This window comes from Pseudochaenichthys georgianus, chromosome 24 (genome assembly GCF_902827115.2).
Source record: "Pseudochaenichthys georgianus chromosome 24, fPseGeo1.2, whole genome shotgun sequence".
In the NCBI taxonomy this organism is placed as follows: Eukaryota; Metazoa; Chordata; class Actinopteri; order Perciformes; family Channichthyidae; genus Pseudochaenichthys; species Pseudochaenichthys georgianus.
The window spans coordinates 11581167-11609016 of NC_047526.1; the positions used below are offsets into that span (position 1 = coordinate 11581167).

The 27850-nt window shown below is 40.9% G+C and overlaps 1 protein-coding gene across 1 annotated transcript in view; it reads left to right on the plus strand.

Annotated features, from left to right (window-relative positions):
• The window catches only part of LOC117439619 (centrosomal protein of 128 kDa-like), a 48621-nt gene extending 22684 nt beyond the window's left edge, over positions 1–25937 (plus strand). Inside the window, exons 14-18 of the mRNA XM_034075608.1 lie at positions 7819–8007; positions 9138–9599; positions 20924–21088; positions 22788–22952; positions 25806–25937. Coding sequence (XP_033931499.1) covers positions 7819–8007; positions 9138–9599; positions 20924–21088; positions 22788–22952; positions 25806–25937 — 1113 coding nt within the window. The remainder of the gene's footprint in view (positions 1–7818; positions 8008–9137; positions 9600–20923; positions 21089–22787; positions 22953–25805) is intronic.
• Positions 25938–27850: the final 1913 nt, after the last annotated feature.

A 27850-nucleotide genomic window follows, 5' to 3' on the forward strand; every position in this document is an offset into this window, starting at 1 on the left:
CTCACTCGCGCTGACGGGGGGGTATTCGGTTAACGCGAGTGCGACCACTGCTCCCAAGCCCTGTTGTTGCCATTTTATTTTCTGTTAAATAAGGTTAGTTAGACCATGAGCACAGTGTGCCGCTGCCCGGTGTAATTAAAATCTACCGCCGCGCGCAGCACAGACACACAGCTGCTGCCCTGCCGCAATGGAACTGCTGGGAGAAAAACTGACTATCAGAGATGTAACGTTATCTTTGATGATATTTCGTCAACGAAAGTAAAGAGAGATTTTGGCATAGTTTTTATTTAGTAAACTACATTTTCGTCTCGTCACTTTTCGTCAACGATATTGCATGACGATTTCGTTAGTTATTGTTTACTGCCGTCGGTGCCGTCTCGTCATCGTCTCGTTTTCGTCATGGAAAAAAAGGTCGTTGACGAACATATTTCGTCATAGTTTTAGTCAACGAAATTAACACTAGTTGACACAAAAAAAAAAGGACATATTAAAGTTCAAGAGTACATGTGCACTTTTTGAAAGTTTCATATCTGTATATTGCGCTTCTTCCGACATGTTTACATGCTTCAATGTTCAAAAAGTGCTTTATTTTTCTCATACTGCCTGTGCTGCGTCGCCTCTTTTCCCCTCTCTCTGAAACCAGAGCCTGCTCTTAGAGATGTTAGCCTTTGCAGACCATTTACACACTATAGGAAAGGGAAAACCCCTCCAAAACATAATAGAGGTACAGATATGTCCCACCACTCACATGTATGCCTATCACGTACAATGTGAGTGCTAGCCATTAGAAGCATGAATGTTACATAGTTATGTCACCTTGTTATGAAAAAAGGAATCTAATCGAGGCATTTCAGGCCTTTTCTTAAACCAAAACCAATTTAGCACCATTCATATAGACAAAGAAAGTGCCATTCGTCTGTTAAGAAACGTTGTCCTACAGTGCAGATAAGCTTATGTTTCTATGATGGTAAAGCCTCTAAGGAAGCTGCAGGAACACTGTACAGTATACTTTGTAGATCCAATAAACAGAGTTATGGCACTGCAGGCAAGAACTACTATTATTGTCAAACTAGCACTTTGTCTGGAACCACTATAGTCAGAAAAGCATTTAACATCGCCACGTTATCAGCTGCTTTTCTGTCCCTGTTGGCAATATTTGTTCCTTTTTAGTTTATCTTTGAACGAAGTAGAAACTCTCAGAGGTTGCACAGAATCCAGACCGTGGTAACTGTCACTGTTTTATTGACCAGATATCAGTTTGTGCTGGTGGGCAACTGCAGTTCATATACGTCAACTTTACTCATGGGCTCCCAGCAGCAGTGTATCAAATGTTCCGGATCATTCTGCTGCTGCTGGCTGAGCTTGTAGCTAGCCAGCCATCTGTTGGCACTGTCAACAACAACTGACTCTTCTTCTGTGTTACGTTTTCTGAGCAGTGGCTCATGCATACCTTCTTTGCCTTTTTGTGTTGTGATCAAAGATGTACTGAAATGCATTTCCCTACTCCAGTTGAAGACAGATTTGTAGTGACGCTCCAGGCAAACGGCATGAAACAAACCTCATCTCAGCCCAACTCTGTAGTTCTGCACTGACGTCAGAATACATCAGTGGAAGCAAACTTAGAGCACTACAACTAGCTCCAGGAATACACAATCATTTTAGAATTTGCAATATTTATTAGCAACTTTGTGTTGTAGGCAATGGTTCTCCTTCCTTTGTTGCATATTATATTACTGTTTTTGAGAAAATACATCAACACCTTCCTATCATGGGGGGAAATTCTCCAAAAGTATAATATTTAAGTCCATTTGCATCAAGTAGAAATTGACCGCAGCACCTTCTGTACTTCTATTATGCTTTTTTTCCCTTTCTTGTAGTGTTTTATATAGGTTTTAGTGCATGTTAATGGTCTGCAAAGAATACAACCCCCATGTTCCCTCCTGAGGGAGTTTCTCTCCCACACCCCCGACCCTTGAACTTCTATTGGCTAGCACTCCAACACATTGTACTTGATATGCTAAGGGCCTGGACATCCCTAAGCGGTTGACCAATCACAACAGAGCCGGCCAGCTAACCAATCAGAGCAGACTGGGCTCTGGTTTCAGACAGAGGGTGAAAAGAGGTGCTGCAGCATAGGTAGTATGAGAAAAATAAAGAAATACCTTTTTGAACCTTAAGACGTGGAAACAGTAAAGACACTAAATACAAACATGAACCTTTAAATGAGCATCTTCAAGAGCAGGAGATAAAAACACATTTATTGCTGCAATCCATATTCATCCATGAAAAGAAGGTCTCAGTTTGAAAGGAAACTATGGTGTGCTTTTTAGAACTACTCAAAACAGAATAAGGCAGACCATTGTAAGTGATACAGCAAGCGTTTTTCAGTCCACGAGTGAACCAGGGTTTTGAGTCATTATTATTCCTGTTGCCAATCTTAATTGTAATATATGGACAACATTCGTTCATGTTTTGCATGAAAATCCTTACAAACTCATAGGATTTGTTTACATCTTTAATCTCAAATACTTCTTGCCATTTTTCATTTTTTAAGTTAATATTTAATTTATTTAGAGAACTGTCATTTAATGTCCGCTTAGTTATGTATGTATTTTGTTCTTTGTTATTTACAAGTTCTTTTCAGCAAATTATGAATATTGGCAGGTGATCACTGACATCAGTGGGGCCCCACTATGATGTTCCGTTTCAAGGACGTTAGTGAAAATGTTATCAATTAACGTTTCAGTAGTGCTAGTTAACCTGGTTGGTTTGGTTATTAGAGGGAGAAGCCCGAGAGAAGAAAACATATCCATGAAGTGTCTCGCCTGTTGGAGCGCGTTGTATTTGAATAAATTAACGTTGAAATCTCCACACACATAAAGGTTTTTAATTCTATGAGGTCTGAGCATTTTTTCTACTTGTTCATTAAATTCCTCAAGATTACTTCCAGGCTTTCTATACATGCATGAGACGAGTATATGTTTGTTCTGTTTTAGCTCAATGTCTACGGTGACAGATTCAAGGAGGTTGTTGCAGCAGAGGGAAAGCCTTTCTACCAATCTCGCAGAAAGTGTGTTTTTAACAAACAGTGAAACCCCTCCACCTCTTTGGAGTTTGCGATTCATATGAAAAGCCACATAATTGGGTAAGAAATTGTCAACAGTGTTTGAGTCAGTTTGCCAGGTCTCTGAGATTGCAATGATGTCAAAAGATCTATTTATGAGTTGAAGATATAGTTTGATTTTGTTACTATTTACATTAAGGCTACGGGCATTAAAGTGTATTAATGAAAAGCCATTAATAGCTTTAAGTTCTAAGTTAAAAAGTGTTTCACTATAGTAGCAATATGTTGGTAAGATTCCTGAAGAAATTAGAGTCTGGGTCAATGTGGGAGTCGAAACAGTTATGTCTTATTAGATTTTCATCAAAGAAATTTAAATCCTTAGAGTTTACTCCGGTCACTGTGGTCACTGGGACCGGGTGATTTGAGTCCATGGTGCATACACAGAGGTAAGTTCATGACTGATCATACAACACAGAGTATTTATTTTAACACACAGGACAAAATACAAAACTGAATATAACGGATTATTATCGAGTGGTCGATGTAACTTTTGACTCACGCTTAATGAATGAAGTGAGGGAAAATAGTGCATAGATGTAATTGCATTATTTGTCAATACTTTACCAATAGCGGGAGTAATATTCTTATCCTCAGAGTTCATTAAAATATAGATGGATCCTCACTGTCCTTCACAATCGATACTTATCCTTCGTTTGTTTTGATGAATATTTTACAGTCCCTGGTCCAGGTAGCTTCGATTTTGTTCCTCTTCCTCAGGTCTCTCGCAGTTCTTGCGATATCCGCGTTCCTTTTCGTGAGGTGCTCGTTAATGTAGATTCCGGTCCCTTTCAGTTTCTTGGCGTTTATCAACATACAAACTTTTGTCTTTCTGCTCACAAGTTTTATGATCACCCTTTGGAATCCACTTTCCGACGGCTTCCCAAGTGTGTGGCAGATCTCAATCTCCTCAGACTTCAGGTACACGCCACGATCGTTAAGTGCCTCGAGCACCTGTGTTTCGACTGAATCATGTCCGTCTCTGTCTGTAGAAGGCGCAGAATCTCCTTTCACTACCTGGGAATATGGTTTTATGATTTTTAACCCGGTCACGATAACATCCTCTTTTCGGGTGTGTTGTTCAAGCTCCTCGATCCTTCTCTCCAGCATGATAATCTTCTCGTCTTTTTCCTTCATTATCCTCTCCATGCTTCCAATCGTTTCCAGCAGTTTTTTAATTGTTATGCTGTCATCTTTTCGGGTCTTATTTAAGTCACTTATATCCTTGGTAATACTGGATAAAGCGCCCTTAATTTCTAGGAGATCAGCGTTCGCTGGGTTCGCAGCATTCGCAGCATTCGCTCGTGTCGCCACCTCTTTGAACTCGTTATAAAAGACACCTGTCCACAACCTCAAACAGTCACACTCCAAATTCCACTATGGCCAAGACCAAAGAGCTGTCAAAGGACACCAGAAACAAAATGGTAGACCTGCACCAGGCTGGGAAGACTGAATCTGCAATAGGTAAGCAGCTTGGTGTGAAGAAATCAACTGTGGGAGCAATTATTAGAAAATGGAAGACATACAAGACCACTGATAATCTCCCTCGATCTGGGGCTCCACGCAAGATCTCACCCCGTGGGGTCAAAATGATCACAAGAACGGTGAGCAAAAATCCCAGACCCACACGGGGGGACCTAGTCAATGACCTGCAGAGAGCTGGGACCAAAGTAACAAAGGCTACCATCAGTAACACACTACGCCGCCAGGGACTCAAATCCTGCAGTGCCAGACGTGTCCCCCTGCTTAAGCCAGTACATGTCCAGGCCCGTCTGAAGTTTGCTAGAGAGCATTTAGATCAGTGTTTCTCAAACTTTTTCATACCAAGGACCACTTAACCAATAAAAAAACACTCGCGGACCACCTAACTCCACAAATATCCCAAAACACATCGTTTTTCTAGAACAGATTATAAATCGCCTGAAAATGGTACAAACAAGTGGCAATGTGTGTGACGAAGGGCTTTATGTTTCCCTGGGCTTTATCATGCAATAGAAAGTGAAACTTAAGCTCGTTCCATTGCGGAGATATTCCCGCGAGAGTGCGGAAAACTTAAATGTATTTATTTATTTCAAATGTGAAATGTTACCAATATACTCACGGACCACTAGGGGGCGCTCACGGACCACCAGTGGTCCGCGGACCACACTTTGAGAAGCACTGATTAAGATGATCCAGAAGAAGATTGGGAGAATGTCTCTCTACATCTCCACAAAAACCATCACTGCCACAACTCACTCCACACTCACCAACTGTCTCTCAGAAATTAAATCCTGGATGCAAACAAACTACCTTCAACTGAACAGCGACAAATCTGACATCATCATAATCGGACCCCCATCCCGCACCAACACCACTCAGAACTTCAACCTCACCCTTGACAGCACCACTCTAACCCCCTCTCCTCACATTCGCAACCTTGGAGTAATCTTTGACAGCCAGCTCAAATTTGACAAACACACAAACCACATCACCAGGACCGCCTTCTTCCATCTGAAAAACATTGCCCGCCTCCGTCCCTCACTCACCTTCCCGGCTGCTGAAACCCTCATCCACGCATTTGTCACTTCAAGACTGGACTACTGCAACAGCATCCTGTATGGTTCATCATCCAAAATCCTAAATAAACTACAATACATCCAGAACTGCGCTGCCCGCCTCCTCACCCACACCCGCTCCAGAGACCACATCACCCCCGTCCTTCAAAACCTGCACTGGCTCCCTGTCCGTCAACGAATACACTTCAAAATCCTTCTGCTAACACACAAAGCTCTCAATAACCAGCCCCCCCCCTACCTCTCCGACCTGATCCACCACTACACCCCCTCCCGCAGCCTTCGCTCATCAGAAGCGAACCTCCTCTCTATCCCCACACGAACCAAGCTCCGAACCTGGGGCGACAGAGCCTTCTCCATCGCTGCCCCCACCCTCTGGAACTCCCTCCCCCAACACATCAGAGACTGCACTGACCCCCCCACTTTCAAAACACTGACCAAGACACACCTCTTCAGACTGGCTTTTAATCTGTGAATTATGCTGTGTTGCTGTTTTAATAACTTTTAAATGTTATTTTATCATGTTCTTATACATTTTTAAATTCTATTTTATCATGTTTTATCACCACTGTAAAGCGTCTTTGAGCACCTGGAAAAGCGCTTCGAAATGAAATGTATTATTATTATTAATGTCATATGGTCAGATGAAACCAAAATAGAACTTTTTGGTAAAAACTCAACTTGACGTGTTTGGAGGAGAAAGAATGCTGAGTTGCATCCAAAGAACACCATACCTACTGTGAAACATGGGGGTGGAAACATCATGCTTTGGGGCTGATTTCTGCAAAGGGACCAGGACGACTGATCCGTGTAAAGGAAAGAATGAATGGGGCCATGTATCATGAGATTTTGAGTGACAACCTCCCTCCATCAGCAAGAGCATTGAAGATGAAACGTGGCTGGGTCTTTCAGCATGACAATGATCCCAAATACACCGCCCGGGCAACGAAGGAGTGGCTTCGTAAGAAGCATTTCAAGGTCCTGGAGTGGCCTAGCCAGTCTCCAGATCTCAACACCATAGAAAATCTTTGAAAGTTGAAAGTCCGTGTTGCCCAGCAACAGCCCCAAAACATCGCTGCTCTAGAGGAGATCTGCATGGAGGAATGGGCCAAAATACCAGCAACAGTGTGTGAAAACCTTGTGAAGACTTACAGAAAACGTTTTACCTCTGTCATTGCCAACAAAGGGTATATAACAAAGTATTGATATGAACTTTTGTTATTGACCAAATACTTATTTTCCACCATCATTTGCAAATAAATTCTTTAAAAATCAGACAATGTGATTTTCTGGATTTTTTTTTTTTTCTCATTTTGTCTCTCATAGTTAAGGTATACCTAGGATGAAAATTACAGGCCTCTCTCAACTTTTTAAGTGGGAGAACTTGCACAATTGGTGGCTGACTAAATACTTTTTTGCCCCACTGTATCCCAGGCCTTTCTCTGTTCATTTTGTACTTTTGTTTCATCTGTAAAGCATAGAGGGTTTTATATCAAAGGTCAGATTAATTCTCTTGAATAATGTATTCTGAATTAATTGAATGAGAATATAACAAAATATAAAATGAAGTAGTACCTTTTGTAAGGTGTGTTTAAACAGCTGTGCTTGGTTGAATAATTACCGGCTGACAATTATTATCGTCTTGAAAGTCACCTCCTAGTTATTTCCATTCCATTTGAACTGAGTGAGTCACCTCCAAACTCGCAGTCAGCAGCTTCACCGACATGACAGACAGGCTGACACACTCCCACCTGGCATACTCGACGCAAATTCATTACAAAATCATTTCTACCCCCTTAATGAATTAGGGGAGAGAATCAAGTGCTCAATTAAATGATTAGGTTCTGAGCTTTAGCAAAGTCTTTGCAAATTCCAGTCAAAGCCAGAGTATTAGAAGCAATCTGCCTTGAACAGACCTGACCATTGTCCCTTATCAGAGAGCTGAGTGCTAGGATTTTCCTATCAGTGCCAAAAGCTGGTACGGCATATGTTTCTCTGCCTCTGTCTCTCTGTCACTCTTTCTCTCGCTCTCCTCGTTATTGTCAGAGCTCCTTTTTGTACACCATATTCCGCCTCCTCTTCATTTGTCATTCTTCATTTACCGTCTCTTCTCCCACCCCCTCTCCCTCTTTCTCCCTCCAGGCAGCTAGGGAAAAAGAGAGCTCTCAGGCTCAGCTGAAGGCGCTGAGCCAGCAGACTGAGGCAGCCCGCAGGGAGCTCGCCGAAATCCTAGGCCGCTTGGCTCAGCGCGAGGAAGAGCTCCACCGCAAGGACGTGGAGCTGTCTGAAGCCCGCCAGCGCCAGCTGTCCCTGGAGCAGGACAACCGGGAGGTACTAGGCTGAACACCTGGAAATCCAAAACACCTATCCAACTCACTAGGGACCAAACATTATTCATTTTTAATTTAACTATAGGACCTTCAGCAATATGATACTATTTGTCTGAGCAGCTCCATTTATAACACCAACAAGGACACATATTAAAGTCCTTTTACTTTACATTCAATCACTTCATTTGGGATTGAACTCCATATTTTAGTTTCAGATTGACTGGTGCACAAAAGATAAGATAAAGATAAGATATACTTTATTGATCCCAAATTGGGAAATGTTTTCGTTGAGTGCTTCAGTCTAACCTTATTAAATCGTGTGACCCTGAATCTCCGATTTGACGGTAAGAATTTACATTTACTGTTCAGGGATGTGAATCCAGTATATTATTAAAAGTGAGATCTTTCAGCCGTTCGACCCTCAAACTATGAAATAACACAACCCTGTTGCTTTTTGTGGCTACATCTATCAAAAAACATGGGATTCAACAAGCCAATCACATTCGGGATCCCCTAACTAAATCACATTAAGGCTCATTAGAATATACCGCAAGACATTGCTCTTTAGGAGTCGGCCTTAAAGAGACAGTGCTTAAACCGAGCATTTCATACAGACAGTTAATACAAATATATTCAAACAGACAGAAGAGGACAAATAAAGTGTGTTTGAACATTAAGGCATTTAAACTTGTTCTAGAAAGAAAACCATATACAAATATGAACCCATAAATGAGCGTCATGTGTCCCCTTTAAATGTTGACTTTAGCAGGTTACAAGTCTAATTTATTGATATGTTACGAGTTTCAAAAGCCTAAAGGTTGAATCAAACTTTGAAGTACGCTTTTTAGATGTAATGCAATGGTAACACCTTTTAGCTGTCAGCAAATATTGAAGTCGTGCCAAAGTTGACATATATCAATTATTTTCTGAAATACTTAGAAATGATTCTGTTTGTTTAGGCAAATCCCGCTCTGGCCTCAGACGCAGCTTAAACTTTGATTTTAATTTATTTGGCAGACCAATTTGTCATGTCATGTTTAGTTTGAGGTGCTGTACGTAAAAAAGTATTAAAGCTCAGCTAAAGAGTCATTTAAAGAGCTTTGATCAGATTCTAACAGATCCTAACCCTAGGTGCGGGAGGCCTCTGCCGCCCTGGAGGAGGAGACTCAGCGTCTGGCTGCTGTCCAGACACGGCTGAAGGAAGAGAACCAGAGTCTGGAAGAAAAAGCTCACAGCCTAGCCCGTCGTTGTCAGAGAGACCAGGACACGCAGGCCGAGCTCCAGGCCTCAATGAAGCAGATGACTTCGGCCCATTCTCGGCTAGTCCAGCTATTGGCCGAGGAGGAGAGCTCCAAGAAGGCGCTCCAGAAAGGCTTGTTGGAGCTCCAGGCCAAGCTGACAGCCGTGCAGGAGGAGCGGGCCGCACTGGGGCAGCAGCTGCAGCTGGAGAGAGAGGTGCATCAGACAGAACTGGACAATACGAGGGCCATGATCGAGGACACCAGGACCAAGAAGTATCGTGAAGTGCAGGACAATCTCACTCTCTGCCGTCAAGAGCGGGAGGAAATACAGGCACACCTGGAGGAGGTTAAGGTAAGCCCTTTCTATAAATATCTCGACGTATGTGTTTTTTAAAGGACATAGAAAGTAATAAAAAAAAGTGTCATTTTGGGAAATTCACATATTTATCTTTTTGCACAGTTGGATGATACCACTCTCTTAGCTTAAAATGAAGCCTGGAAACAGCCAGCTTGACTCAAATAATGCTACATAGTCATTTCAGTTTTTCCATATATTGAACAAACAATATATCATTTCATTAATTGTTTATTGATAAGCTTCAGAGAGGTGGGTAAGCGGAAATTGCGGTGTACAGATTACAGTGGAGTGGTCCACCAAATGATGCTTGAGCCGCTCCACTAGCAACACATTTTGAGATTGGGTTGGTTTGTCTCTAATAACTGAGAAATAACCATCAATATTTCTAGTGCTATAACAAATACATAATATCTAAATACAATCGATGCCATCGGTCATTTTTAGTGTGTGTTTGAAACTCTGCTCAATGCAGCTTACTTTATCTTGTGTCCCATGATTGATGGGGACATGGCTAGAGTTATTTTATATATCATGGGCATCTGTGGTTGTCTTACTTTTGTAAATGTATGACTATGCATAATTATTGAGTATCAATCAACCATCAGTCATGGTGGTGAGTTAATCTAAGAAACTCTTAAAGCGATTTTTTCCACCAAAGTTATACCTTTGTTGGTACCACTTTACAATAAGACTACCCTTATTAAGGGTTTACGAATAGTTTGTAATTAATTTATTAATTACGTTGTGAACACTTTATAAATCATTAATAAGCTTTTATAAGACATGAGATAAACAGGGCAACTGTGACCGGTTGCTTGCCAAATAGTGAGCCCACATTTATCTGTACTGCTAAGCCTTATATTGACTACCTAGCTTACTTCGTCTTTTTCCTCAGCCAGCATCCTTGGTATCTGTTGTTCACTGAGTTGATTCTCCCCCCATCCATCTTGATGTTTCTTGGCATCTCTTATGACCATTTATTTATGAGTTACTACCATTTATAACTGGTAAAAGGGAGCCTTATTGTAAAGTGTGAAACACATCACCATCTATTGATGAGTCACTAACATTTATAACTACTGAAAGGGTGCGTTGTTTTTAAGTTTAATACACATGTCCATGTATGAATGAGTTGTAACATTCACGCTAACCTAATACACATTTTTCACATGAAATGCAAAGTAAGATGCAACAGAACCAAGCAAAACATTTTCTTCACACATGAAGAAAATCAGGACTCAAAGTAATGACTGATATACATATTTAAACATAAAAGCTTTTCTCAGACATAAATGAAAGACTTGGTAAGACATACAGTAATGGTACTCAGACTGGAAAGGCTTTGTGTATATCCTTGAACAAGCATCCAAGCAGTCCATCAGGGTGAGCAGAGCCAAGCCAAGATGACCATTCAAGAACCTTGAGGTGTTCCTCCAACAAACTCTCTGTACTGTTTCCTCTCAGTCTACGGGCATGTCCTTTGACGGTCGACCTAGCTCTTTCTATATGTTGAATACTGCTGTGGTTTATGGTGTAGTGGTTGTACCCCATGTTACTCAGTACTCTCATGTATGCCCTCCACTCATCACTAATAATGCTACTTCCTGACTTAACAAGCCGTCTAATCAGAGGGACAAGGTGGCATCTTGATCGTTCCTCCACTAGTTTCAACACTAGTCTCCGCTTTCTGTCTTTAACTCCCATCTTTCCGAAGACCCATTTCTTCCTTCTCCAGGTATGTCCAAAGCGTCCACGTGCATAGTAACAACAAATAAATCATAACATCATCTTAATTAACAACAACATGCACACAAATTACAGTAACAATTGTTGCACATCTTGTTTCAAAATGCCATACTTGTTTATTAGGTGCATTGTATAACATCATTTAAGGATAATTATACAGTAATGGTCCATATTGATTTTTTTTGTGTACAAGAAAGCCCAGTCTATAACTGCCGAACGTAGGAACTGCCGCAACTGGGTACAGTACCTTCTCCCAGACACAAATACTCAAATAAAGTTTATAATAGTTTACTTTATCAGCATTGGTATTACCAATGCTTACTATTTATTCAATACCAATTTGGTAATACAATTAATAAAAACAACAAGGTTTGGGTTCGTTCTTCAGATATGACTGTGACGTTAACGTGTAACCTCAATAATGAACTCCAGCTCAACCAACCATATTGTATATCTAAGTAATCAACTTGAAATATGACTGAATATTTGTAATATACACACATCTTATGGTGACGTTGATTTCACATACACTAACCCCCTGATCCCACCGGAAGCGTCTGCGCTGCGTCTGCGCCGCGCTGCGCCTCCTCCTGCGTCATAACCCACCAGGCGCGTTTCAAAACGTTGCGGAAGCGGAGCGTCTTGTGTGCAGCCTCGCAGTTGTTGGATGCAGGGATGCAAACTTGTCACCTTTCGGCGAAATCCGCCGTTTTGAACCCAAAATAGGTCGTTTGTGTGATTCATGTAGATCTGCAATAAAAATATTTTTGGGGTGCGTTCGTTAATATTAACTGTGTGGTCCGGAGTCACTGTGGCACAGACTGGGCCGCTGGTGAACAGCTGTTAGAACGGGCCGTTCAGGTGTTCAGAGCAGAGCTCCCTGTCGGAGCGCAGAGCGTGATGTGCACTGAAAAGTTTTACATTGTCACTATGTGCTAACGTTAGCTTTAGCCTTCGTTTTCTAATAGTTTTTTTCATAGGCTATAAACGGAGGTGGTATAAGTATAGATCTTGTACTTGAGTAAAAGTAGAAGTACTCGGATCTTGTACTTGAGTAAAAGTAGAAGTACTCAGATCTTGTACTTGAGTAAAAGTAGAAGTACTCAGATCTTGTACTTGAGTAAAAGTAGAAGTACTCAGATCTTGTACTTGAGTAAAAGTAGAAGTACTCAGATCTTCTACTTGATTAAAAGTAGAAGTACTCAGATCTTGTACTATAGTGAAAGTAGAAGTACTCAGATCTTGTACTTGAGTAAAAGTAGAAGTACTCAAATCTTGTACTTGAGTAAAAGTAGAAGTACTCAAATCTTGTACTAGAGTAAAAGTAGAAGTAGCCTACTCAGATCTTGTACTAGAGTAGAAGTACTCAGATCTTCTACTTCAGTAAAAGTAGAAGTACTCAGGTCTTGTACTTGAGTAAAAGTAGTAGTACCAGAATGTAGGAACAATCTTGCAATCAAAATGTTCCTCAAGTAAAAGTAGAAAAGTATTCTCATCAAAATATAGTGAAAGTAGCGACAGTAAAAGTAGTCATTGTGCAGATTGGTCCATTTCAGAATAATATATATGATATGTTTTATAATGATTGATCATGAAAGTGTTCTCAAAGCTGGTAAAGGTGCAGCTAGTTTGAATGACTCTGTATTCTGCAGGGTAGCTTGTGAATTTACTCCAGGTGGAACTAAAGTCTGATTTAACACTTGATTATATTTCACATCATTCATCCACATCTGTGAAGTCACTTAAGGGATTAAATACCATTTACCTCTGAACTGTAGAGGAGAAGAAGAACGAAGTAGCAAAACATTGAAATACTTAAATAAAGTACAAGTATCTCAAAATTGTACCCAAGTATAGTACTTGAGTTTATGAACTTACCACTGGCTATACAGATAGAAAGACTAAGCCTTGCACAGAGGCATGCTGAAAGCAAAATGCTCAACAGTGCTGCCAAAATTATAAACTGACTGCTACACAATTAAAATAAATGCTTTTATATACTTTTATTAGATGTGACTCTTTGGCATTTCTGTTATTAACACTGCTGCTTTAGTTGTTCTGACTGCTAAAATCCTCTGTAATTCCTCATTTTAAAGCCGATATTCCGTGGGGTAGGGGGGCTCGGATCCTTGTCACCTTTTTCATGCCTGATGAGTTTGCATCCCTGTGGATGAACGTTCCTCTTCCTGCCTGCGCTGCGCTGTGCCGTGTCAAAAATAGGATTCATCCTATATTTTAGAAATTCCTTGCGGCGAGGAGCTTCTGGGACGCTTCGAGCCGCGGCACAGCGGGTCTGGTGGAATAGCACCCATTGACTAGAGTGGCCGCGATCGCTAAAAACGCCGCAACGCAGCGCAGACGCTCCTGGTGGGATTAGGGGGTAAGCCACTCTTCAACACTACTTTGACGTTAGCTTGTCTACATAATCAATCATAGCAAATTTAAAGGTGGGGTAGGTAATTTTGGAGAACCCAGCTCGAGTGCGCTAGAATAAGAAAATACACCACCGGACAAAATCTGCGTCTTCCTTACAGAGCCCCTCCTCCAACACACACGAACGCGCACATGACCAATGAGGGCACGAGATAAGTTTGTGCACAGATGGAAGGCTGACAGGCAGGTAGGCCATCCAGTTATTTTAGCCGGGCCGGCTCAGATGATTGGTCGTGCTTTTTACAGCACTACGGCTTCCAGAGATGACATTTTATAATGGATTTTTTGTCAAAGAACTTAAGATATTCATTGCTATCGGGATGTTAAGAGCATTCCATGGAATATAACAAAAAGTGTATCTCGAGCCGGTTTCTCAAACGTACCTACCCCACCTTTAAATGTCCTTATCGATGCATAAAGTTACCTACCTAATAAAATATCTCTAACTTACAAGGTTGATGTTATTTTACCAACCTCAAACAGAAGCCGTTTGTTCTACAGTATTATCCCACTTAATGCTAGTGCTTAACACTTCTCTATTTCGTTTGAACTTGGAGGCTACTATTAGCATCGTTAGCACAGATGTCGCTACCACTTGCTTACTACATGCTAAACCAAGCCTTAACAATCATTAACGTTAGCTGACTAAAAACATAAGCAACACATAAATAAAGTACTCAAATTTCACTTACCGCAAAACCGCATTCATGCACCCTCTGTTTTAACCGCAAAGCGAGTCACAATAGTCGGTCAACAAGGTACCAGCACAACAAACATGGCAGAGTTCAAGTTATGTTCCCCGGAGGAGCTAGCAGAAAGCTTACAGCAGTACTGGACTACGACGGAGTATTAGGGGCCACACTTAGGAAAAAAAAAACAGAGATTTGGAGAATAAAGTCATAGTTACGAGAATAAAGTCATAATTACGAGATTAAAGTCGTAGTTTCATAAGTGACTTGAGAAGGAGACATGAGCGTCCTGCAATAAAATGAAGAATGTGGAGCATCTTGTGGGCAGTACTTTAGTTTAGGTTTCTCAAATAACGAAATACGGACTTGGAGGAGATTGTCTCCTTTCTGCAGGAGGAAATGGCTGGTTCTGGCCGACTACATTACATTACATTGCATTTAGCTGACGCTTTTATCGAAAGCGAATTACAATAAGTGCATTAGACCAACATGATACAAACTTGAAGAAAATAGAATCATATAAGTACATCAGGTTTCATAGAGCTAAAACATTTCAAGTGCTACTCAACTGCTTTAGATAAGCCAGTCCTTTGTTAGTATATAAGTCCTTTGTTAGCAATTCTTTGTTCGTAGTAATTCTATCGCTCGAAGTGGAGTCGAAAGAGATGAGTTTTCAGTCTGCGCCGGAAGATGTGTAAGCTTTCTGCTGTCCTGATTTCAATGGGGAGCTCATTCCGATTCCACTACAAGGCTATCGTTCGACTCCTTCTGGATCCAAACAAAGCCTTGATTACAAGTCTCATTGTTTCTTGTGAAACAACAAATCCCGTTTGAACAGCTCGTAGATGTAGCCTTGTAGTCGGCCAGAACCAGCCATTTCCTCCGGCAGAAAGGAGACAATCTCCTCCAAGTCCGTTTGGTTCTTTTTTCGAAATAATAGACATAGTTTCTTGCACAACCTTTTCAAAGTTTTCAAAATACTTATGATAATCTGATGCTGATGTGCCAAAAGATTAAGTATTTCGTTATTTGAGAAACCTAAACTAAAGTACTGCTTCACAAGATGCTCCACATTCCTCATTTTATTGCAGGACGCTCATGTCTCCTTCTCAAGTCACTTATGAAACTACCACTTTAATCTCGTAATATTACGACTTTATTCTCGTATTAATACGACTTTATTCTCGAAATCTCTCTGTTTTTTTTCCCTAAGTGTGGCCCTAATACTGGACAGACAAACAAATATAACTTAAACAAATTATAAATGGTTGTAACTCATCAATAAATGGGAATGTGTTTTACACTTTACAAGGCTCCCTTTTGGCAGTTATAAATGTTAGTAACTCATAAATAAATGGTCATAAAGAGATGCCAAAAAACATCAAGATGGAAGGGGGAGAATCAACTCAGTGAACAACAGATATAAGGATGCTGGCTGATGAAGAAGACGAAGTACGCTAGGTAGCCAAGATAACGCTTAGTCATCTTGCCAAATAGTGAGCCTGTGTTGATGTATGAAAACTGTTAGAACTGCTTTATAAATGGTTCTTCCATCCATCCATCCATCTCCTCCCGCTTATCCGTGGTCGGGTCGCGGGGGTAGCAGTTCCAGCAGAGAGCCCCAAACGTTCTTTTCCCTGGCGACATCAACCAGCTCTGACTGGGGGATCCCAAGGCGCTCCCAGGCCAGCGAAGAGATATCATCCCTCCACCTGGTCCTAGGTCTACCCCTTGGTCTCTTCCCAGCTAGACGTGCCTGGAACACCTCCCTAGGGAGGCGCCCAGGTGGCATCCTAACTAGGTGCCCGAACCACCTCAACTGGCTCCTTTCGACGCGAAGGAGGAGCGGTTCAACTTAATGATTCATAAAGTGTTTACAACCTAATTAATAACTTAATTATAAAAACTTTATGAATCATTTATAAGGGTAGTCTTATTGTAAAGTGGTACCCATTTATTTTATTGAAGCAGGCTGAAATGTTTCAACACTTAAGGAGTTTATTTTTCTTTGTAATATGTAATATTAGTGTCTGGGATTGGTCAAAATAGGTTCTCTTTCCCCTCTTAATGCTGTCCATGATCGGCATAATGATTGATTTATTGCAATGAAATAAGCCATCCTTTGAGCTTTATCTAAATGTGTTATATCTTTTTATCGCCGTGATGCAAAAAACATCCCATCTACAGAGTTGTTCAAACACTTGGATATTTGTATCTTTCTATAGAGTCATGCCAGCTGTTTGTATCCTCTATAGCAGGCATGGGCAACTTTGATGGTGGTGGGGGCCACATCATTGATGTACTGGCCACCAGGGGGCTGCAGATTCACTTGGAACACACACACACACACAAAAATTCCATGTGTTGTATGTCATTATTAACAAATATACTAAGTCTGACATCTTCATTGACATTTTACAATCAAAGGGAACATCCTCTAATAAGCTCACTAAACAAATATCAGTTCACAGAAATGTTATTTCATTTTTACAAGTGGCATGTTTGTATTGAACAGGTTATTAAACAGTGGAATACAACTATTTTAAACTATTGGAAAGCACGGAAAATGTGTGTGTATTGAGATTAACCATTAAGATGACATAAACATGAAGTCATGAACACTAACCCAGACAATAGTTGTCTAACTTGAACCTAAAACACTTGTAGCCAGTCTCTGCAACACAGACACCTGTCAGCCCGCACTCTGCTGTTCCTCAGCGCCACTCCCCCTCCCTCCCGCTGAAATTATGAATGAAAAGCGTAGTAATCATAGATAACACGGCAGGGTCCGGGACAGTTTGTTTTCATCTGATTTCAAATAAACAAAGTCTTGGTTTTAAGAATATTAAACTTGTTTTGCCAAATTCAGATGATAAATACAACTTTTAAGCTTGTAAAGGCATAATTACAAGAGGCAACTTAACGTCACAGCAGGCATAACAACAGCCGGTGTTTCTTGTGAGGGTTTCCCTGGGAAACAAACACAATACTGCGTCACAGATTATTTTGCGGTATTTGAAATCATGTACGGAGCTCGCGACGTAACTAGGAGTCTAGTGGACGGTATCAGAACTACAAGTAAAACAAATAAAAAATATATTTAAAAAACATTTTAAATTTTTTTTTTGATTAATTACGTTGTTTATAAATTAATCTGAGGGCCGCAAAAAGAGGAGGTGGGGGCCCCATGCGGCCCGCGGGCCGCCATTTGCCCATCCCTGCTCTATAGTGAGCTAATCAACTGTTTCAAGCTAGGTATTTATGACACAGAAATGAGAGGGGTATCAACTAAACCCTTTGCAAAAACATTTTGTACTATTCCTTTGACCTTTAACGGTACCCATTTAAAATGCTGTGCTGATCCCTGGATTGTGCAACAGAAGTGACAAAAATACATAAATCATAAATCCTTTGAGATGTCAAGGTCAAAATAACCCCAAAAAAATATATTTTTCTGTGCACCTGGGTATGGATCACAGAGCGCCGCACTCTAATTGACATTTAGAGTCTCATTGGCACGCACTTTTAAATTCAGCGCGGGGTAACATGCCTCAGCCACTAAACATCTGGCATATTTCCGACTCAGCGAGACACAGACAAAATCCTCATTTGGGGTAATTTCCTTCATTGGTCGGGCCTCTGTCCTCTGAGTACGGGTGAATCGAGGATAGCTGAGTTCTTAATGGTGTGTGGAGCCCCCTGGATCCTCACGGCCATTCCAAAGCCCAAAGCGTGAATATTTAAAAACCCCGATATAAGACCTCAGAAGTCTCATCAAGGCAGCGCTGCAGATAGGGGACTCCACTTTGGCATACTCCCCCAGTGCCCTACGCGCCTCCCTGCCTTTCGATATCTCCAATGATGAGCCCTCATGGGTACATTGTTTCTTAAGGGGCATGGTCCTCCCTGATATGGTTGAGTTTAGCCCATTAGCAGTGCAGAATGGCATTAATATCTGACATAGCTCATTGTAATGGTGTCATTTCTGAGCACTGTAAGGACAAGGGCGTTTGCTAGAATGTTTTAAAGTACTAGCCCACGGGTGCTGCAGATGTCCCTAAGAAGCCCACCCATAGTCACATCACCAGAGGCCTGCATTTTACGATTTTGATACAGTCAACTGTCAGAAGAAAGCTTTAAATATTCTTACTTTCTAATACTTGTCCTTTCACTCTTGATTTCTCCTCCACTCGCTCTGTCTTAATCCCCCTCTTACTGCCTCCCTCTAGTTGAAATGTAGCTTTTTCCATCTATTTTTCCTCTCTTCTCACTTCCAGTTTTTTTCTTTTTTTCCTAGTCATTGCTGTCTCTCGCAGTCTATCCATTTGTTCATTCCACTTTACTATATCTTCAGCCCTGTGTGATAAAGTGATCACTCTAGATAGAAAGCTTATGTCTGAGCTGAGGCTGGATTGTCTTCTACAAGCATAAGCCCGACTGAGAAACATATTAAGGACTTAGGCTGCGGCCACACGAGGATGAATTTGGTCGTTTGCGTTACTGTTTAGTGTCATATAGACCGTTCGGCCACACGAGGACGACCGAATACGGCACTAAACGACTGAGGAAACGATAACGGGTCCCAAGGTGGATAGAACGGCATACGCAACTCTCTGGGGGGTCAAACGGCTCTGTGTGTGCGCCCTATCCGAACATTTTCACATCACTGATAGTGATTGCGCAATAGTCCCGCCTCTCCCCACCTCTTCTGCTCACCTCCGCTTACCCCGCGCCAGTGCTGAAGTGTTTCGCCACCAACAACAACAACAATGGCGGATCGCAGAGTTGCTATCGTGCTCCGGACGCTATTGACCATGCTACAGTTGTTTGTGCAACATCTACAGCAGATCCTCCATCAGCAAAACACACACTTCAAGTCAGATCATCACCCTTAGCTATTTTAATTACCTCTCAAACTCCCTAAACTAGTTATAAATATGTTTATTTTTACAGTCGGCCGGGTCACTGATTACTGGATGAGCTGCTGCATGAGACAGACACTGACGCTGTCCGAAGAGAGGAAGGAAAAAGAGAGGCTCCGTGTATTTTATCATTATATTATATAGAGTCGTTATTCATTTGTTTTAAAGCTCAATAAAGAACAAAGAAGACCTTTGACCGGCACTTTTATAATTTTGTCCGGAAGATTTTAACTTTAATACACGTTGACTGGTGAAAAACTCTGCCCGGTTCCCTCGGCCCCCACCGCGGAGAATAAACAGAAGGGCAACCATGACAACCATGCTTCTTCGCTGCTTTTGTGGAGGAAGTTACAGCGCCACGTACAGGCTCAGCATATGTACTGCAGCTTCTCCAGCGGTTGGAGCTAAACGGAGCGGTCTCGTGTGGGCAGACACTATCCGGATAACTATTGCGTGTGGACGGAAGCTTGTTTGCGTTTGTGTTAATCCTATGCGTTTAGCCGTTTTCGTCCTCGTGTGGCTGGGGCCTTAGACCATGATTTTGATAGGGGATGTCATTTACTCATTCTCTTGACCCAACAAACAATAATAATGCTATGTCAGACTTTTTGGATGTTTCACCCTGTACCTGCAATACGTGACTTTAGAGATCTTTTTTGTGTTAACTATATCAATTGTAATACTGACAATTAATACAGATATGGTACAAGAAAACCACATTAGTTGAAGTGGGAGGGCAGAAAGCATAGCTATTGAGGAAAAAGCCCTCCTGTAAGTCATCCAATTTCTATGTCAAGGACCTAATGGCATAGTAACTACAAACTTTATAAAAGACATGTTTCATAACATTTAGAAATAAAGATAGAAATATTTTATATAATAAACTCAACATAATAAAGTGGCCCTTATGTGCTTTTTGGGGTTTTCCATTCCCTGTAGTGTGTTTATAGGTGTTTGTGTGTGTAAATGGTATGCAAAGGCTAAAATCCTAAAGTTCCCTCCAGAGAGAATTTCTGCACGCTCCAAAGGGGGGGGCAGCAGCAGCTAGAATCTGCAGTTCTCTAACAGGGTTGAAATAGAGGGATATGAGGGATGTCTGAAATGCATGATCTGTTTGGTATTTTGAGCAAAACACACCACATGTTTTTTATATATTTGTATATATCTGAAACCCATAATATATGCCTAAAAATAGCATGATGGGAGACCTTTAAGAAAATAGATCGTAGAGAAAACATATCAATACAAATATATATATATATATATTTAGAAAAGTTTCAAGGTAGGATTTTAACTAATTTGGCATGATGTATGAAGAGGCAGAATTGATATCAATGCTAATGCGACTTGGAAAACCTATTTACACTTTATAATCATACTCCCAGTATATCTCAAGGCTTGAATATCACAGAAATACAAACTGCAGCCTGCTTTATGTAGATAAATTCGCAGCAGATAAACATCAGTCCTCATTATCTCAAAGTATTGCCTGTGTATCATGCCTTAAACACCCCCCCTTCTCCACTAGGCAGATACAGCGTCAGACAAGGAGCTGTGTGCGGCTCTGCGCATCAAGCTGGACAGGATGAAGGATGAGTGTGATAAGCTGGCAGCACAGCTGAGCACAAAAGACGAGGCACATGCACTTCTCCGCAGAAAGTACCAGCTACTCAAACAGGATCTGGATGACAAAGTAAGCCCCGCCTCCTGGTCTTTTCCTAACGTTATATCAGGTGACGTGAAACTTCCAATGAGTGAGTATCAGAAAGTTTGAAGTATTTGTGCTGATTCTAATTACTCGTGGCAGCTGAAGACCAAGGACGTTGAAATGAAAGATATCTAAATGGTTCGGCAAATTGTACAGACGTGAGTCATCCGCAGCGGTTATAGCGCTGTCAATCATTTTGACGGACATGTTCGTAGAAATTTCGTCATAATCTGTTAATACCCATCATTTTAATTTACATTTTTGAATGATAAAGTATGATTCATTTCGGGTTTTTTTTTGAAAAATTAATATACATACAGCACAATCTTATAGATATGCGTTTATAGCATGGAGAGAATGTGCAGACACTGATGTGACCTGTTCTAATAGAGTGCACATTGTTACCTTGAAGCCTTTTTTGATATCCCTTCCAAGCGCACTCAGACTTTTTTTAAAGATAGTGCAATACAATTAACCACGTTCTTTTTTTATATATTTATGAATGTCTACCATCAAGGACATAGCTTTCCTACCTTCCTTCTCTGCATGAAGATTTATTATATCTGCTTAGGCCACGTGATCATACAGACTTAAGTATGGTTCAAAAGGTGAAGTGCTTCCAGATCAGCACTATTTTTAAAGGGGATTTATCAATACGTCCTCAGGTGTTTTACAACAGCAGATGGAGTATTGAACCCCTGTTCACTTCTCTGACAGGCCCCTGATAAGTTGTATGGGGCTCTTTGGGGATCCATGTATTGATTGTAAATCGGGTGAATGAAGAAAAAGCGGCTCTTATTAATATAACATAGGCGGTTTATTATCCCAGAGACAGGGTAATGGTCCCCGGGTAGCACTGATCAGTTGGTTCCTGTGCCTCAGACTTATCGATCGCTGTGTCCTGCTGGGAAACTATTGACAGTGAGGGCGAGGGAAGGAAAGTTAACTAGGTTTCTTTGTGAAGGAGTACACTGAATGGCCCAAGGGTTATCTGTTTTTATCTGTGTATACAGTGGTGAAATGTAAACACATTTCTGTAGGCTGTCCCGGAGGTTAGCATTCTAAGGGCTCGCTCAATAAAAAGCAATGTCATTTGTCCATTGGATTTTGGAATAATTGCAGAAAATAAGATAAAATGTACTTTATTAATCCCAATTTGGGATTTTTTGTTGTTGCAGCAACATAAAACAAAACAAGGCATTGCGCATAATAACAAATTAAAAGAGTAGACATTTGTGGCAAAACAAATGTTTATGAAAGTGAGCAGCAGGATCATCTCCAGGTATTAACACCACTTTTATAATGGTTGAAGAGTAAATGCAATTGCCAGTAGTAATAAGCCGACGTTAGGGTAGAACAGAACTACATCACGGTTTCATGACTTCATGTCACTACCGCTAAGCTAAAGGCGGTTCATCATTTGGCGTGATGACGTTTAGAATTCTCATTTAGTCACTTGTTTCTGGGTATATGACTCATTCCTGCACCATCCTTTTAATCCTTTAATCTTACATCTACTGGAATTGATCTTCTAATAATCAAACCTGGATTTTTCAAAGTGATCTTCAAAAAAATCAACTGCAATACTTCTGTCTTGTAAGATTCAGATGACAGAACTCCTGACGGCGGTTGCACATGTTCACCCACAATACCCCACTCGGCTCTCTCTCGCCCCCTAACACAGGTCAGGTCGGGTGAGCGGAGGCGCGCTTCAGAGTCGGAGCGTGTTAGGCTGGAGGAGAAGGTGTTGCTGATGGAAGCAGAGCAAGAGGCAGTCCTTACCTGCATGGGTGAGGAACTGGATGCAGCCTGTCGCAGCCTGGCTAGGAACGGTGAAGACAAACTACAGGTCATTTATTTTATTACATTGTATTTAATTACCTCGAGTTTGTTTAAAGCTGCAATTAGCAATTTCAGCCACTGCAGGGCTTCAAAAGTACCATATTGACTTGCCGTTTAGCTCCAATAGTCCACAAACTCATTAGAAAACTCAGGTGCTTACTTCATTATTTGTCCGGTCATGCTACGCCAGTTCATTTGTATTCAGTGTGGCTGGAGAAGCGGGACAGTGTGGTAAAGGTGCTGCAGTTTGGTACTATGTGCAACTCTTTTACATGCAGTCATTTCATACAATGTTAAAGTCAATATCCAGTGTCATATGGCATTTCAATTCATGTGGACAGTTTGAGATGAATAAGATGAAGCAAAGATAATAGACAAAAGAGATAACAGTCTAAAGTACGTTGTCAGGTGTGTAGTTGTTAAAAAAATAATAATTATTTGTATGTTCAGCACACACAGCCATATTTTGATTTAAGAGTTAAAGTTAAAAACATATCCCTTAAAATGTACGTCATTATTATTAATTTGCAGTGTATATTTTGAATGTATCCTTTGGTCTATTAAACATCAAAGAAAAGTAAATATATTTCCATTTTAACTTTAAATATCTTGTTTTGGGCAGTCAAAACCCCAAAATTAAATCACTTAAAGGTGGGGTAGGTAAGTTTGAGAAACCGGCTCGAGATACACTTTTTGTTATATTCCATGGAATGCTCTTAACATCCCGATAGCAATGAATATCTTAAGTGCTTTGACAAAAAATCCATGACAACATTTCATCTGTGGAAGCCGTAGTCTACTGTAAAAAGCACGACCAATCATCTGAGCCGGCCCGGCTAAAGTAACTGGATGGCCTACCTGCCTGTCAGCCTTCCATCTGTGCACAAACTTACCTCGTGCCCTCATTGGTCATGTGCGCGTTCGTGTGTGTTGGAGGAGGGGCTCTGTAAGGAAGTGGCAGATTTTTTACGGTTGTGTATTTTCAAATTCTAGCGCACTCGAGCTGGTTCCTCCAAAATTACCTACCCCACTTTTAAATGTCCCACAATGTAAGAAAATAAAATATAGCAAATTATTTATGAGAACGATCACATTTGAATACTTTTTTATGGAAAATTATGATAATCAATCTGAATATGATCATCTAATCTCATCAGCTCTATATGACTATATGATGCATACACCCTACCTCATCAAGGCCCACTTATCTTGCACAAACTGCACATGCTGGGATGAAGGCTGTGTGGTGGATTGCACTCAATCTGAAATTCTTCCATCTCTTATTGATTGAAAGATGTTTGTTCCTTAATAGGGTGAATGTGTTAGAATCAGATAGAGTAGAGGTGCACTGATTGCAATTTTCATGTCTGATTACAATGTTTTTAGTCTGTCATGCTTATGCATTTTTTTTCTTTCTGAATACTCTTAATTGACAGTTTACACAAACTTTGTTATACATTTCCTCATGAAAAAATAAGTTACATTTTTTCTTCATATTAAAAAGGGACAGTACCTTTTTCTCCCTAAGGTTAATCCGCCAGTCTATTTTCTGTGTGTGGCTTTAAGGTACTCTCTGTGTTGCATTGTGCGTTACATAAAACCATCAGGTAGGTACATTTGACGGTAACACATTGGATATACAAGACTGATTGGCCGCTGTGGCTCAGGAGGTAGCTCTGTTGTCAACCAATCCGAAGGTCTGTGGTCCTTGGGGCAACACACTTCAGCCCAAAAAGCCCCCGGTGGCAAGGGCCAACGGTATGTGAGTGTATGTTAGTTGCCCTTAGAACCTTGTATTAGAGTCCCTGCCATAATGTGTGTGAATGGGAGAATGCTGTACTATGTATGTATGTATGTATGTATGTATGTATGTATGTATGTATGTATGTATGTATGTATGTATGTATGTATGTATAAGTGCAGTCCATTAACTGTGCATCAGTGCATCTCTAGGTGAAGGGTTTTTGTGGGATAGTTTATGTAATTTATGAGTGTTTTTATGTTTCTGCGTGTATGAACTGGGCAAAGTGCACCATAGCATTTGCTATCCAATGTAAGAAAGGTTGTGCTATTTCTTCAAGTTGAATTGACCAATCAATTACAGCTATATATATATTCTAATCACAGGGTAAGGTATGTTTTCCTCCCCCTGTGCTTTCAGTGGCTCCTTAAATGCTTTCCCCTTTCCTGTAGTGCATAATATAGGTTCTGTGCATGTAAATGGTCTGCAAAGGCTAAAATCTTAAAGTCCCCTCAAGAGGGAGTTTCTCTACCACCCACCCCCACCTGAAACACCTCCACATTGTGACTAAATAACACCAAGCTTCTATTGGTCAGCACTCCAACAGGTTGTACGTGATAGGCTAAGGGGCGGGACATCTCTAAGCGGTTGACCAATCTCAACAGAGCCGGCCAGCTAACCAATCAGAGCAGAGTGGGCTCTGGTTTCAGACAGAGGGTGAAAAGAGGTGCTGCTGCACAGGCAGTATGAGAAACATAATGCACCTTTTGAACATTAAAGCATGTAAACATGTCACAGTAGAGGGTACAAATATGAAGCTGAACATGACCATGGCCAGGGCCCATGACCATGGCCATGGCCATGACCCATGACCCCAACCCATGACCATGGCCCCTTTAATGGGGCAAAAAGCCATGTAAAAAAGTATTCTTATCCGATTGTTATTGTATTTTGTAGATTAAATCGATGTGAGATAATACAAATGACACATCAAAGCCAATTATGCCCAGTAAAGTTTCTACATTACTTCTGACAAATGCTAATATTTGACGCATATTGCCGACAGGAAATACCCACACACTAATAGACACATGGTTCACACTCTCTCCTCCCTACAAGCTTGCAGCTAGTTTTACTCTGCTGCCCCAAGCTAATGAACCCAGCCTGCTCTTATCTGCTCGTATAGATTTCACTATCGGGCCCGCAGTGCTGCAGCCAGAGCTGCCAGCCAATGCCTCGCCTCATCTGTAATCTGTCATGTTGGGAAGAAGTCAAACTCAGGAGTGATTGGCCTAATGAGGGGAATCATTAACAGTTAAGGGGTATATTAGGTTTCAGTTACCTCATGATACCTATCTTCCTTCTCTTAAGAGGCACTAATGCAAGAAGTTGTAAGACAGTGTAGTGAAGTTAATACTTAATAGGGTAGTACGCTGTCATAAAGGCCTGGGTGAATGGCCAAAGTCTTCGTAAAATATATACATATCTCATAATATAGGTAACATTATATCACGTTAACTGTATATATTACCATGGATTCTTTTATAAATGTAATTTAAGAAATGGTTTAAAACAAACATACATTACTTCATCGCGTGAAGTTCTTTTCTTTTGTCTGCTTCACATGACACAATGCTTGAGTTAAAATACTGACAAGTGTACCATTCCCAAGAACAATCCATTTCAAGTGTTACAGGTTTAAAGGTTACCATGTGCATAGAATGACTCCACTTTTTGCTTCTCTCTAAACTTTGCCATCTTTGCCATTTTCTCAGCAGTAGGGAAGCAAACCAACTGTAATCAAAGACACACAGTAGTAGTCGCACTCTGAAGTAGACATATACACCACACAGTCACACATTTAAATGAGCAGTGGCAGACATTTGGATTTCACGGCGGTGCTGCTGAGAAAATAGTGTAATTCCTCTCTTCAACCCCACAGACAGCACTTTAAACTCCCAGCCTACTTGTTCAGTTTCTCCGCCTTGTTGTCTGCCACTGAGCGCAGCTGCCTTTGATGGTTGGTGAAAACAGGAGAAAATAAATATGGAGAAGCATATACTCATGTTTTAACCTCCGACACATTCACACGCTCTGCCATGCCGGTGTACACTCCCTGAGATGGGGGACCTCTGCCGTGGAAACAACTTGGGAAATTCATTTTGCTTGGATCTTGGTTTTGAATGGCAGCATGAAAAAGTTGCCTGACACCTCTGCTGTGATATGTTCAGGGTCAAAGAAGTCCTGCTGTGTGCTTTCCATGTGTGTTGATCACGCGTAAACACCTTGCCATAAGCGTGCACCTGGGGAAATGATACAAACTGTTGTACTTTTTGTTGACTGTGTGTGATTTAGTACATGGGAATGTGTGTTTGTTGGAGCTGTTTACCTTTATGTAGTAGCATGGGAGTTATGCGTCTGCTCTTGTCTCTTTGTATGTTAGCAGGGTGGCAGGAAGTCTCTTGCAAATGTATTTGAAACTAAAGATTTGTCGTTGGGCAAAGATCAATTATTTACTTTTTTTATTTTAGCTCTTTTATGAACACCACATTCGTGTTTTTTGAGCCATCAGTAAACATTGGACATAATAAACCTTCCATTACTGACGGAATTGAAGAAGTGGAGCATCAGAAAGTTTTTTTCAGATAAAGCTGCCACTTTAGGATGACCTGGAAGTCCATTGGTAAATACACACATCATCTAACCGCAATGTGTTTTCTTGTCATATCCATGGTAACCCATGTTTGTTTCTGTTTCGACATTATTAATATATAGTAACGATGACCTGCTCCTTCGGTCGGTGCATTGGTTAAAGTGCAACCATAAGGACACCTGAACAGACCTGATTGTGTACATGCGGTTACGCTAATAAACTACAAAGCCTAAAAGTACGATTGGATTATAAATATTCCATGTGTTCATCTCCTCATGTAACACAAACAGGGTTTTTTGGGTTGTTTTTTTACCACGGTTTTGTACATATTTGATCTTATTTGTGTCGATGCCTCTTCATTGCCTTTTTATCTGCTGTTATAAAAAGGTTCGATGAAAAAACTAGGAATTAAATAAGATGGCTAGAGTCACCAAAAATGTATCCTTAGGTGCTTTTATTAACACCAACATGCTTTAAAAACACAAAGTAACAAGGATTGTACAGGAATAAA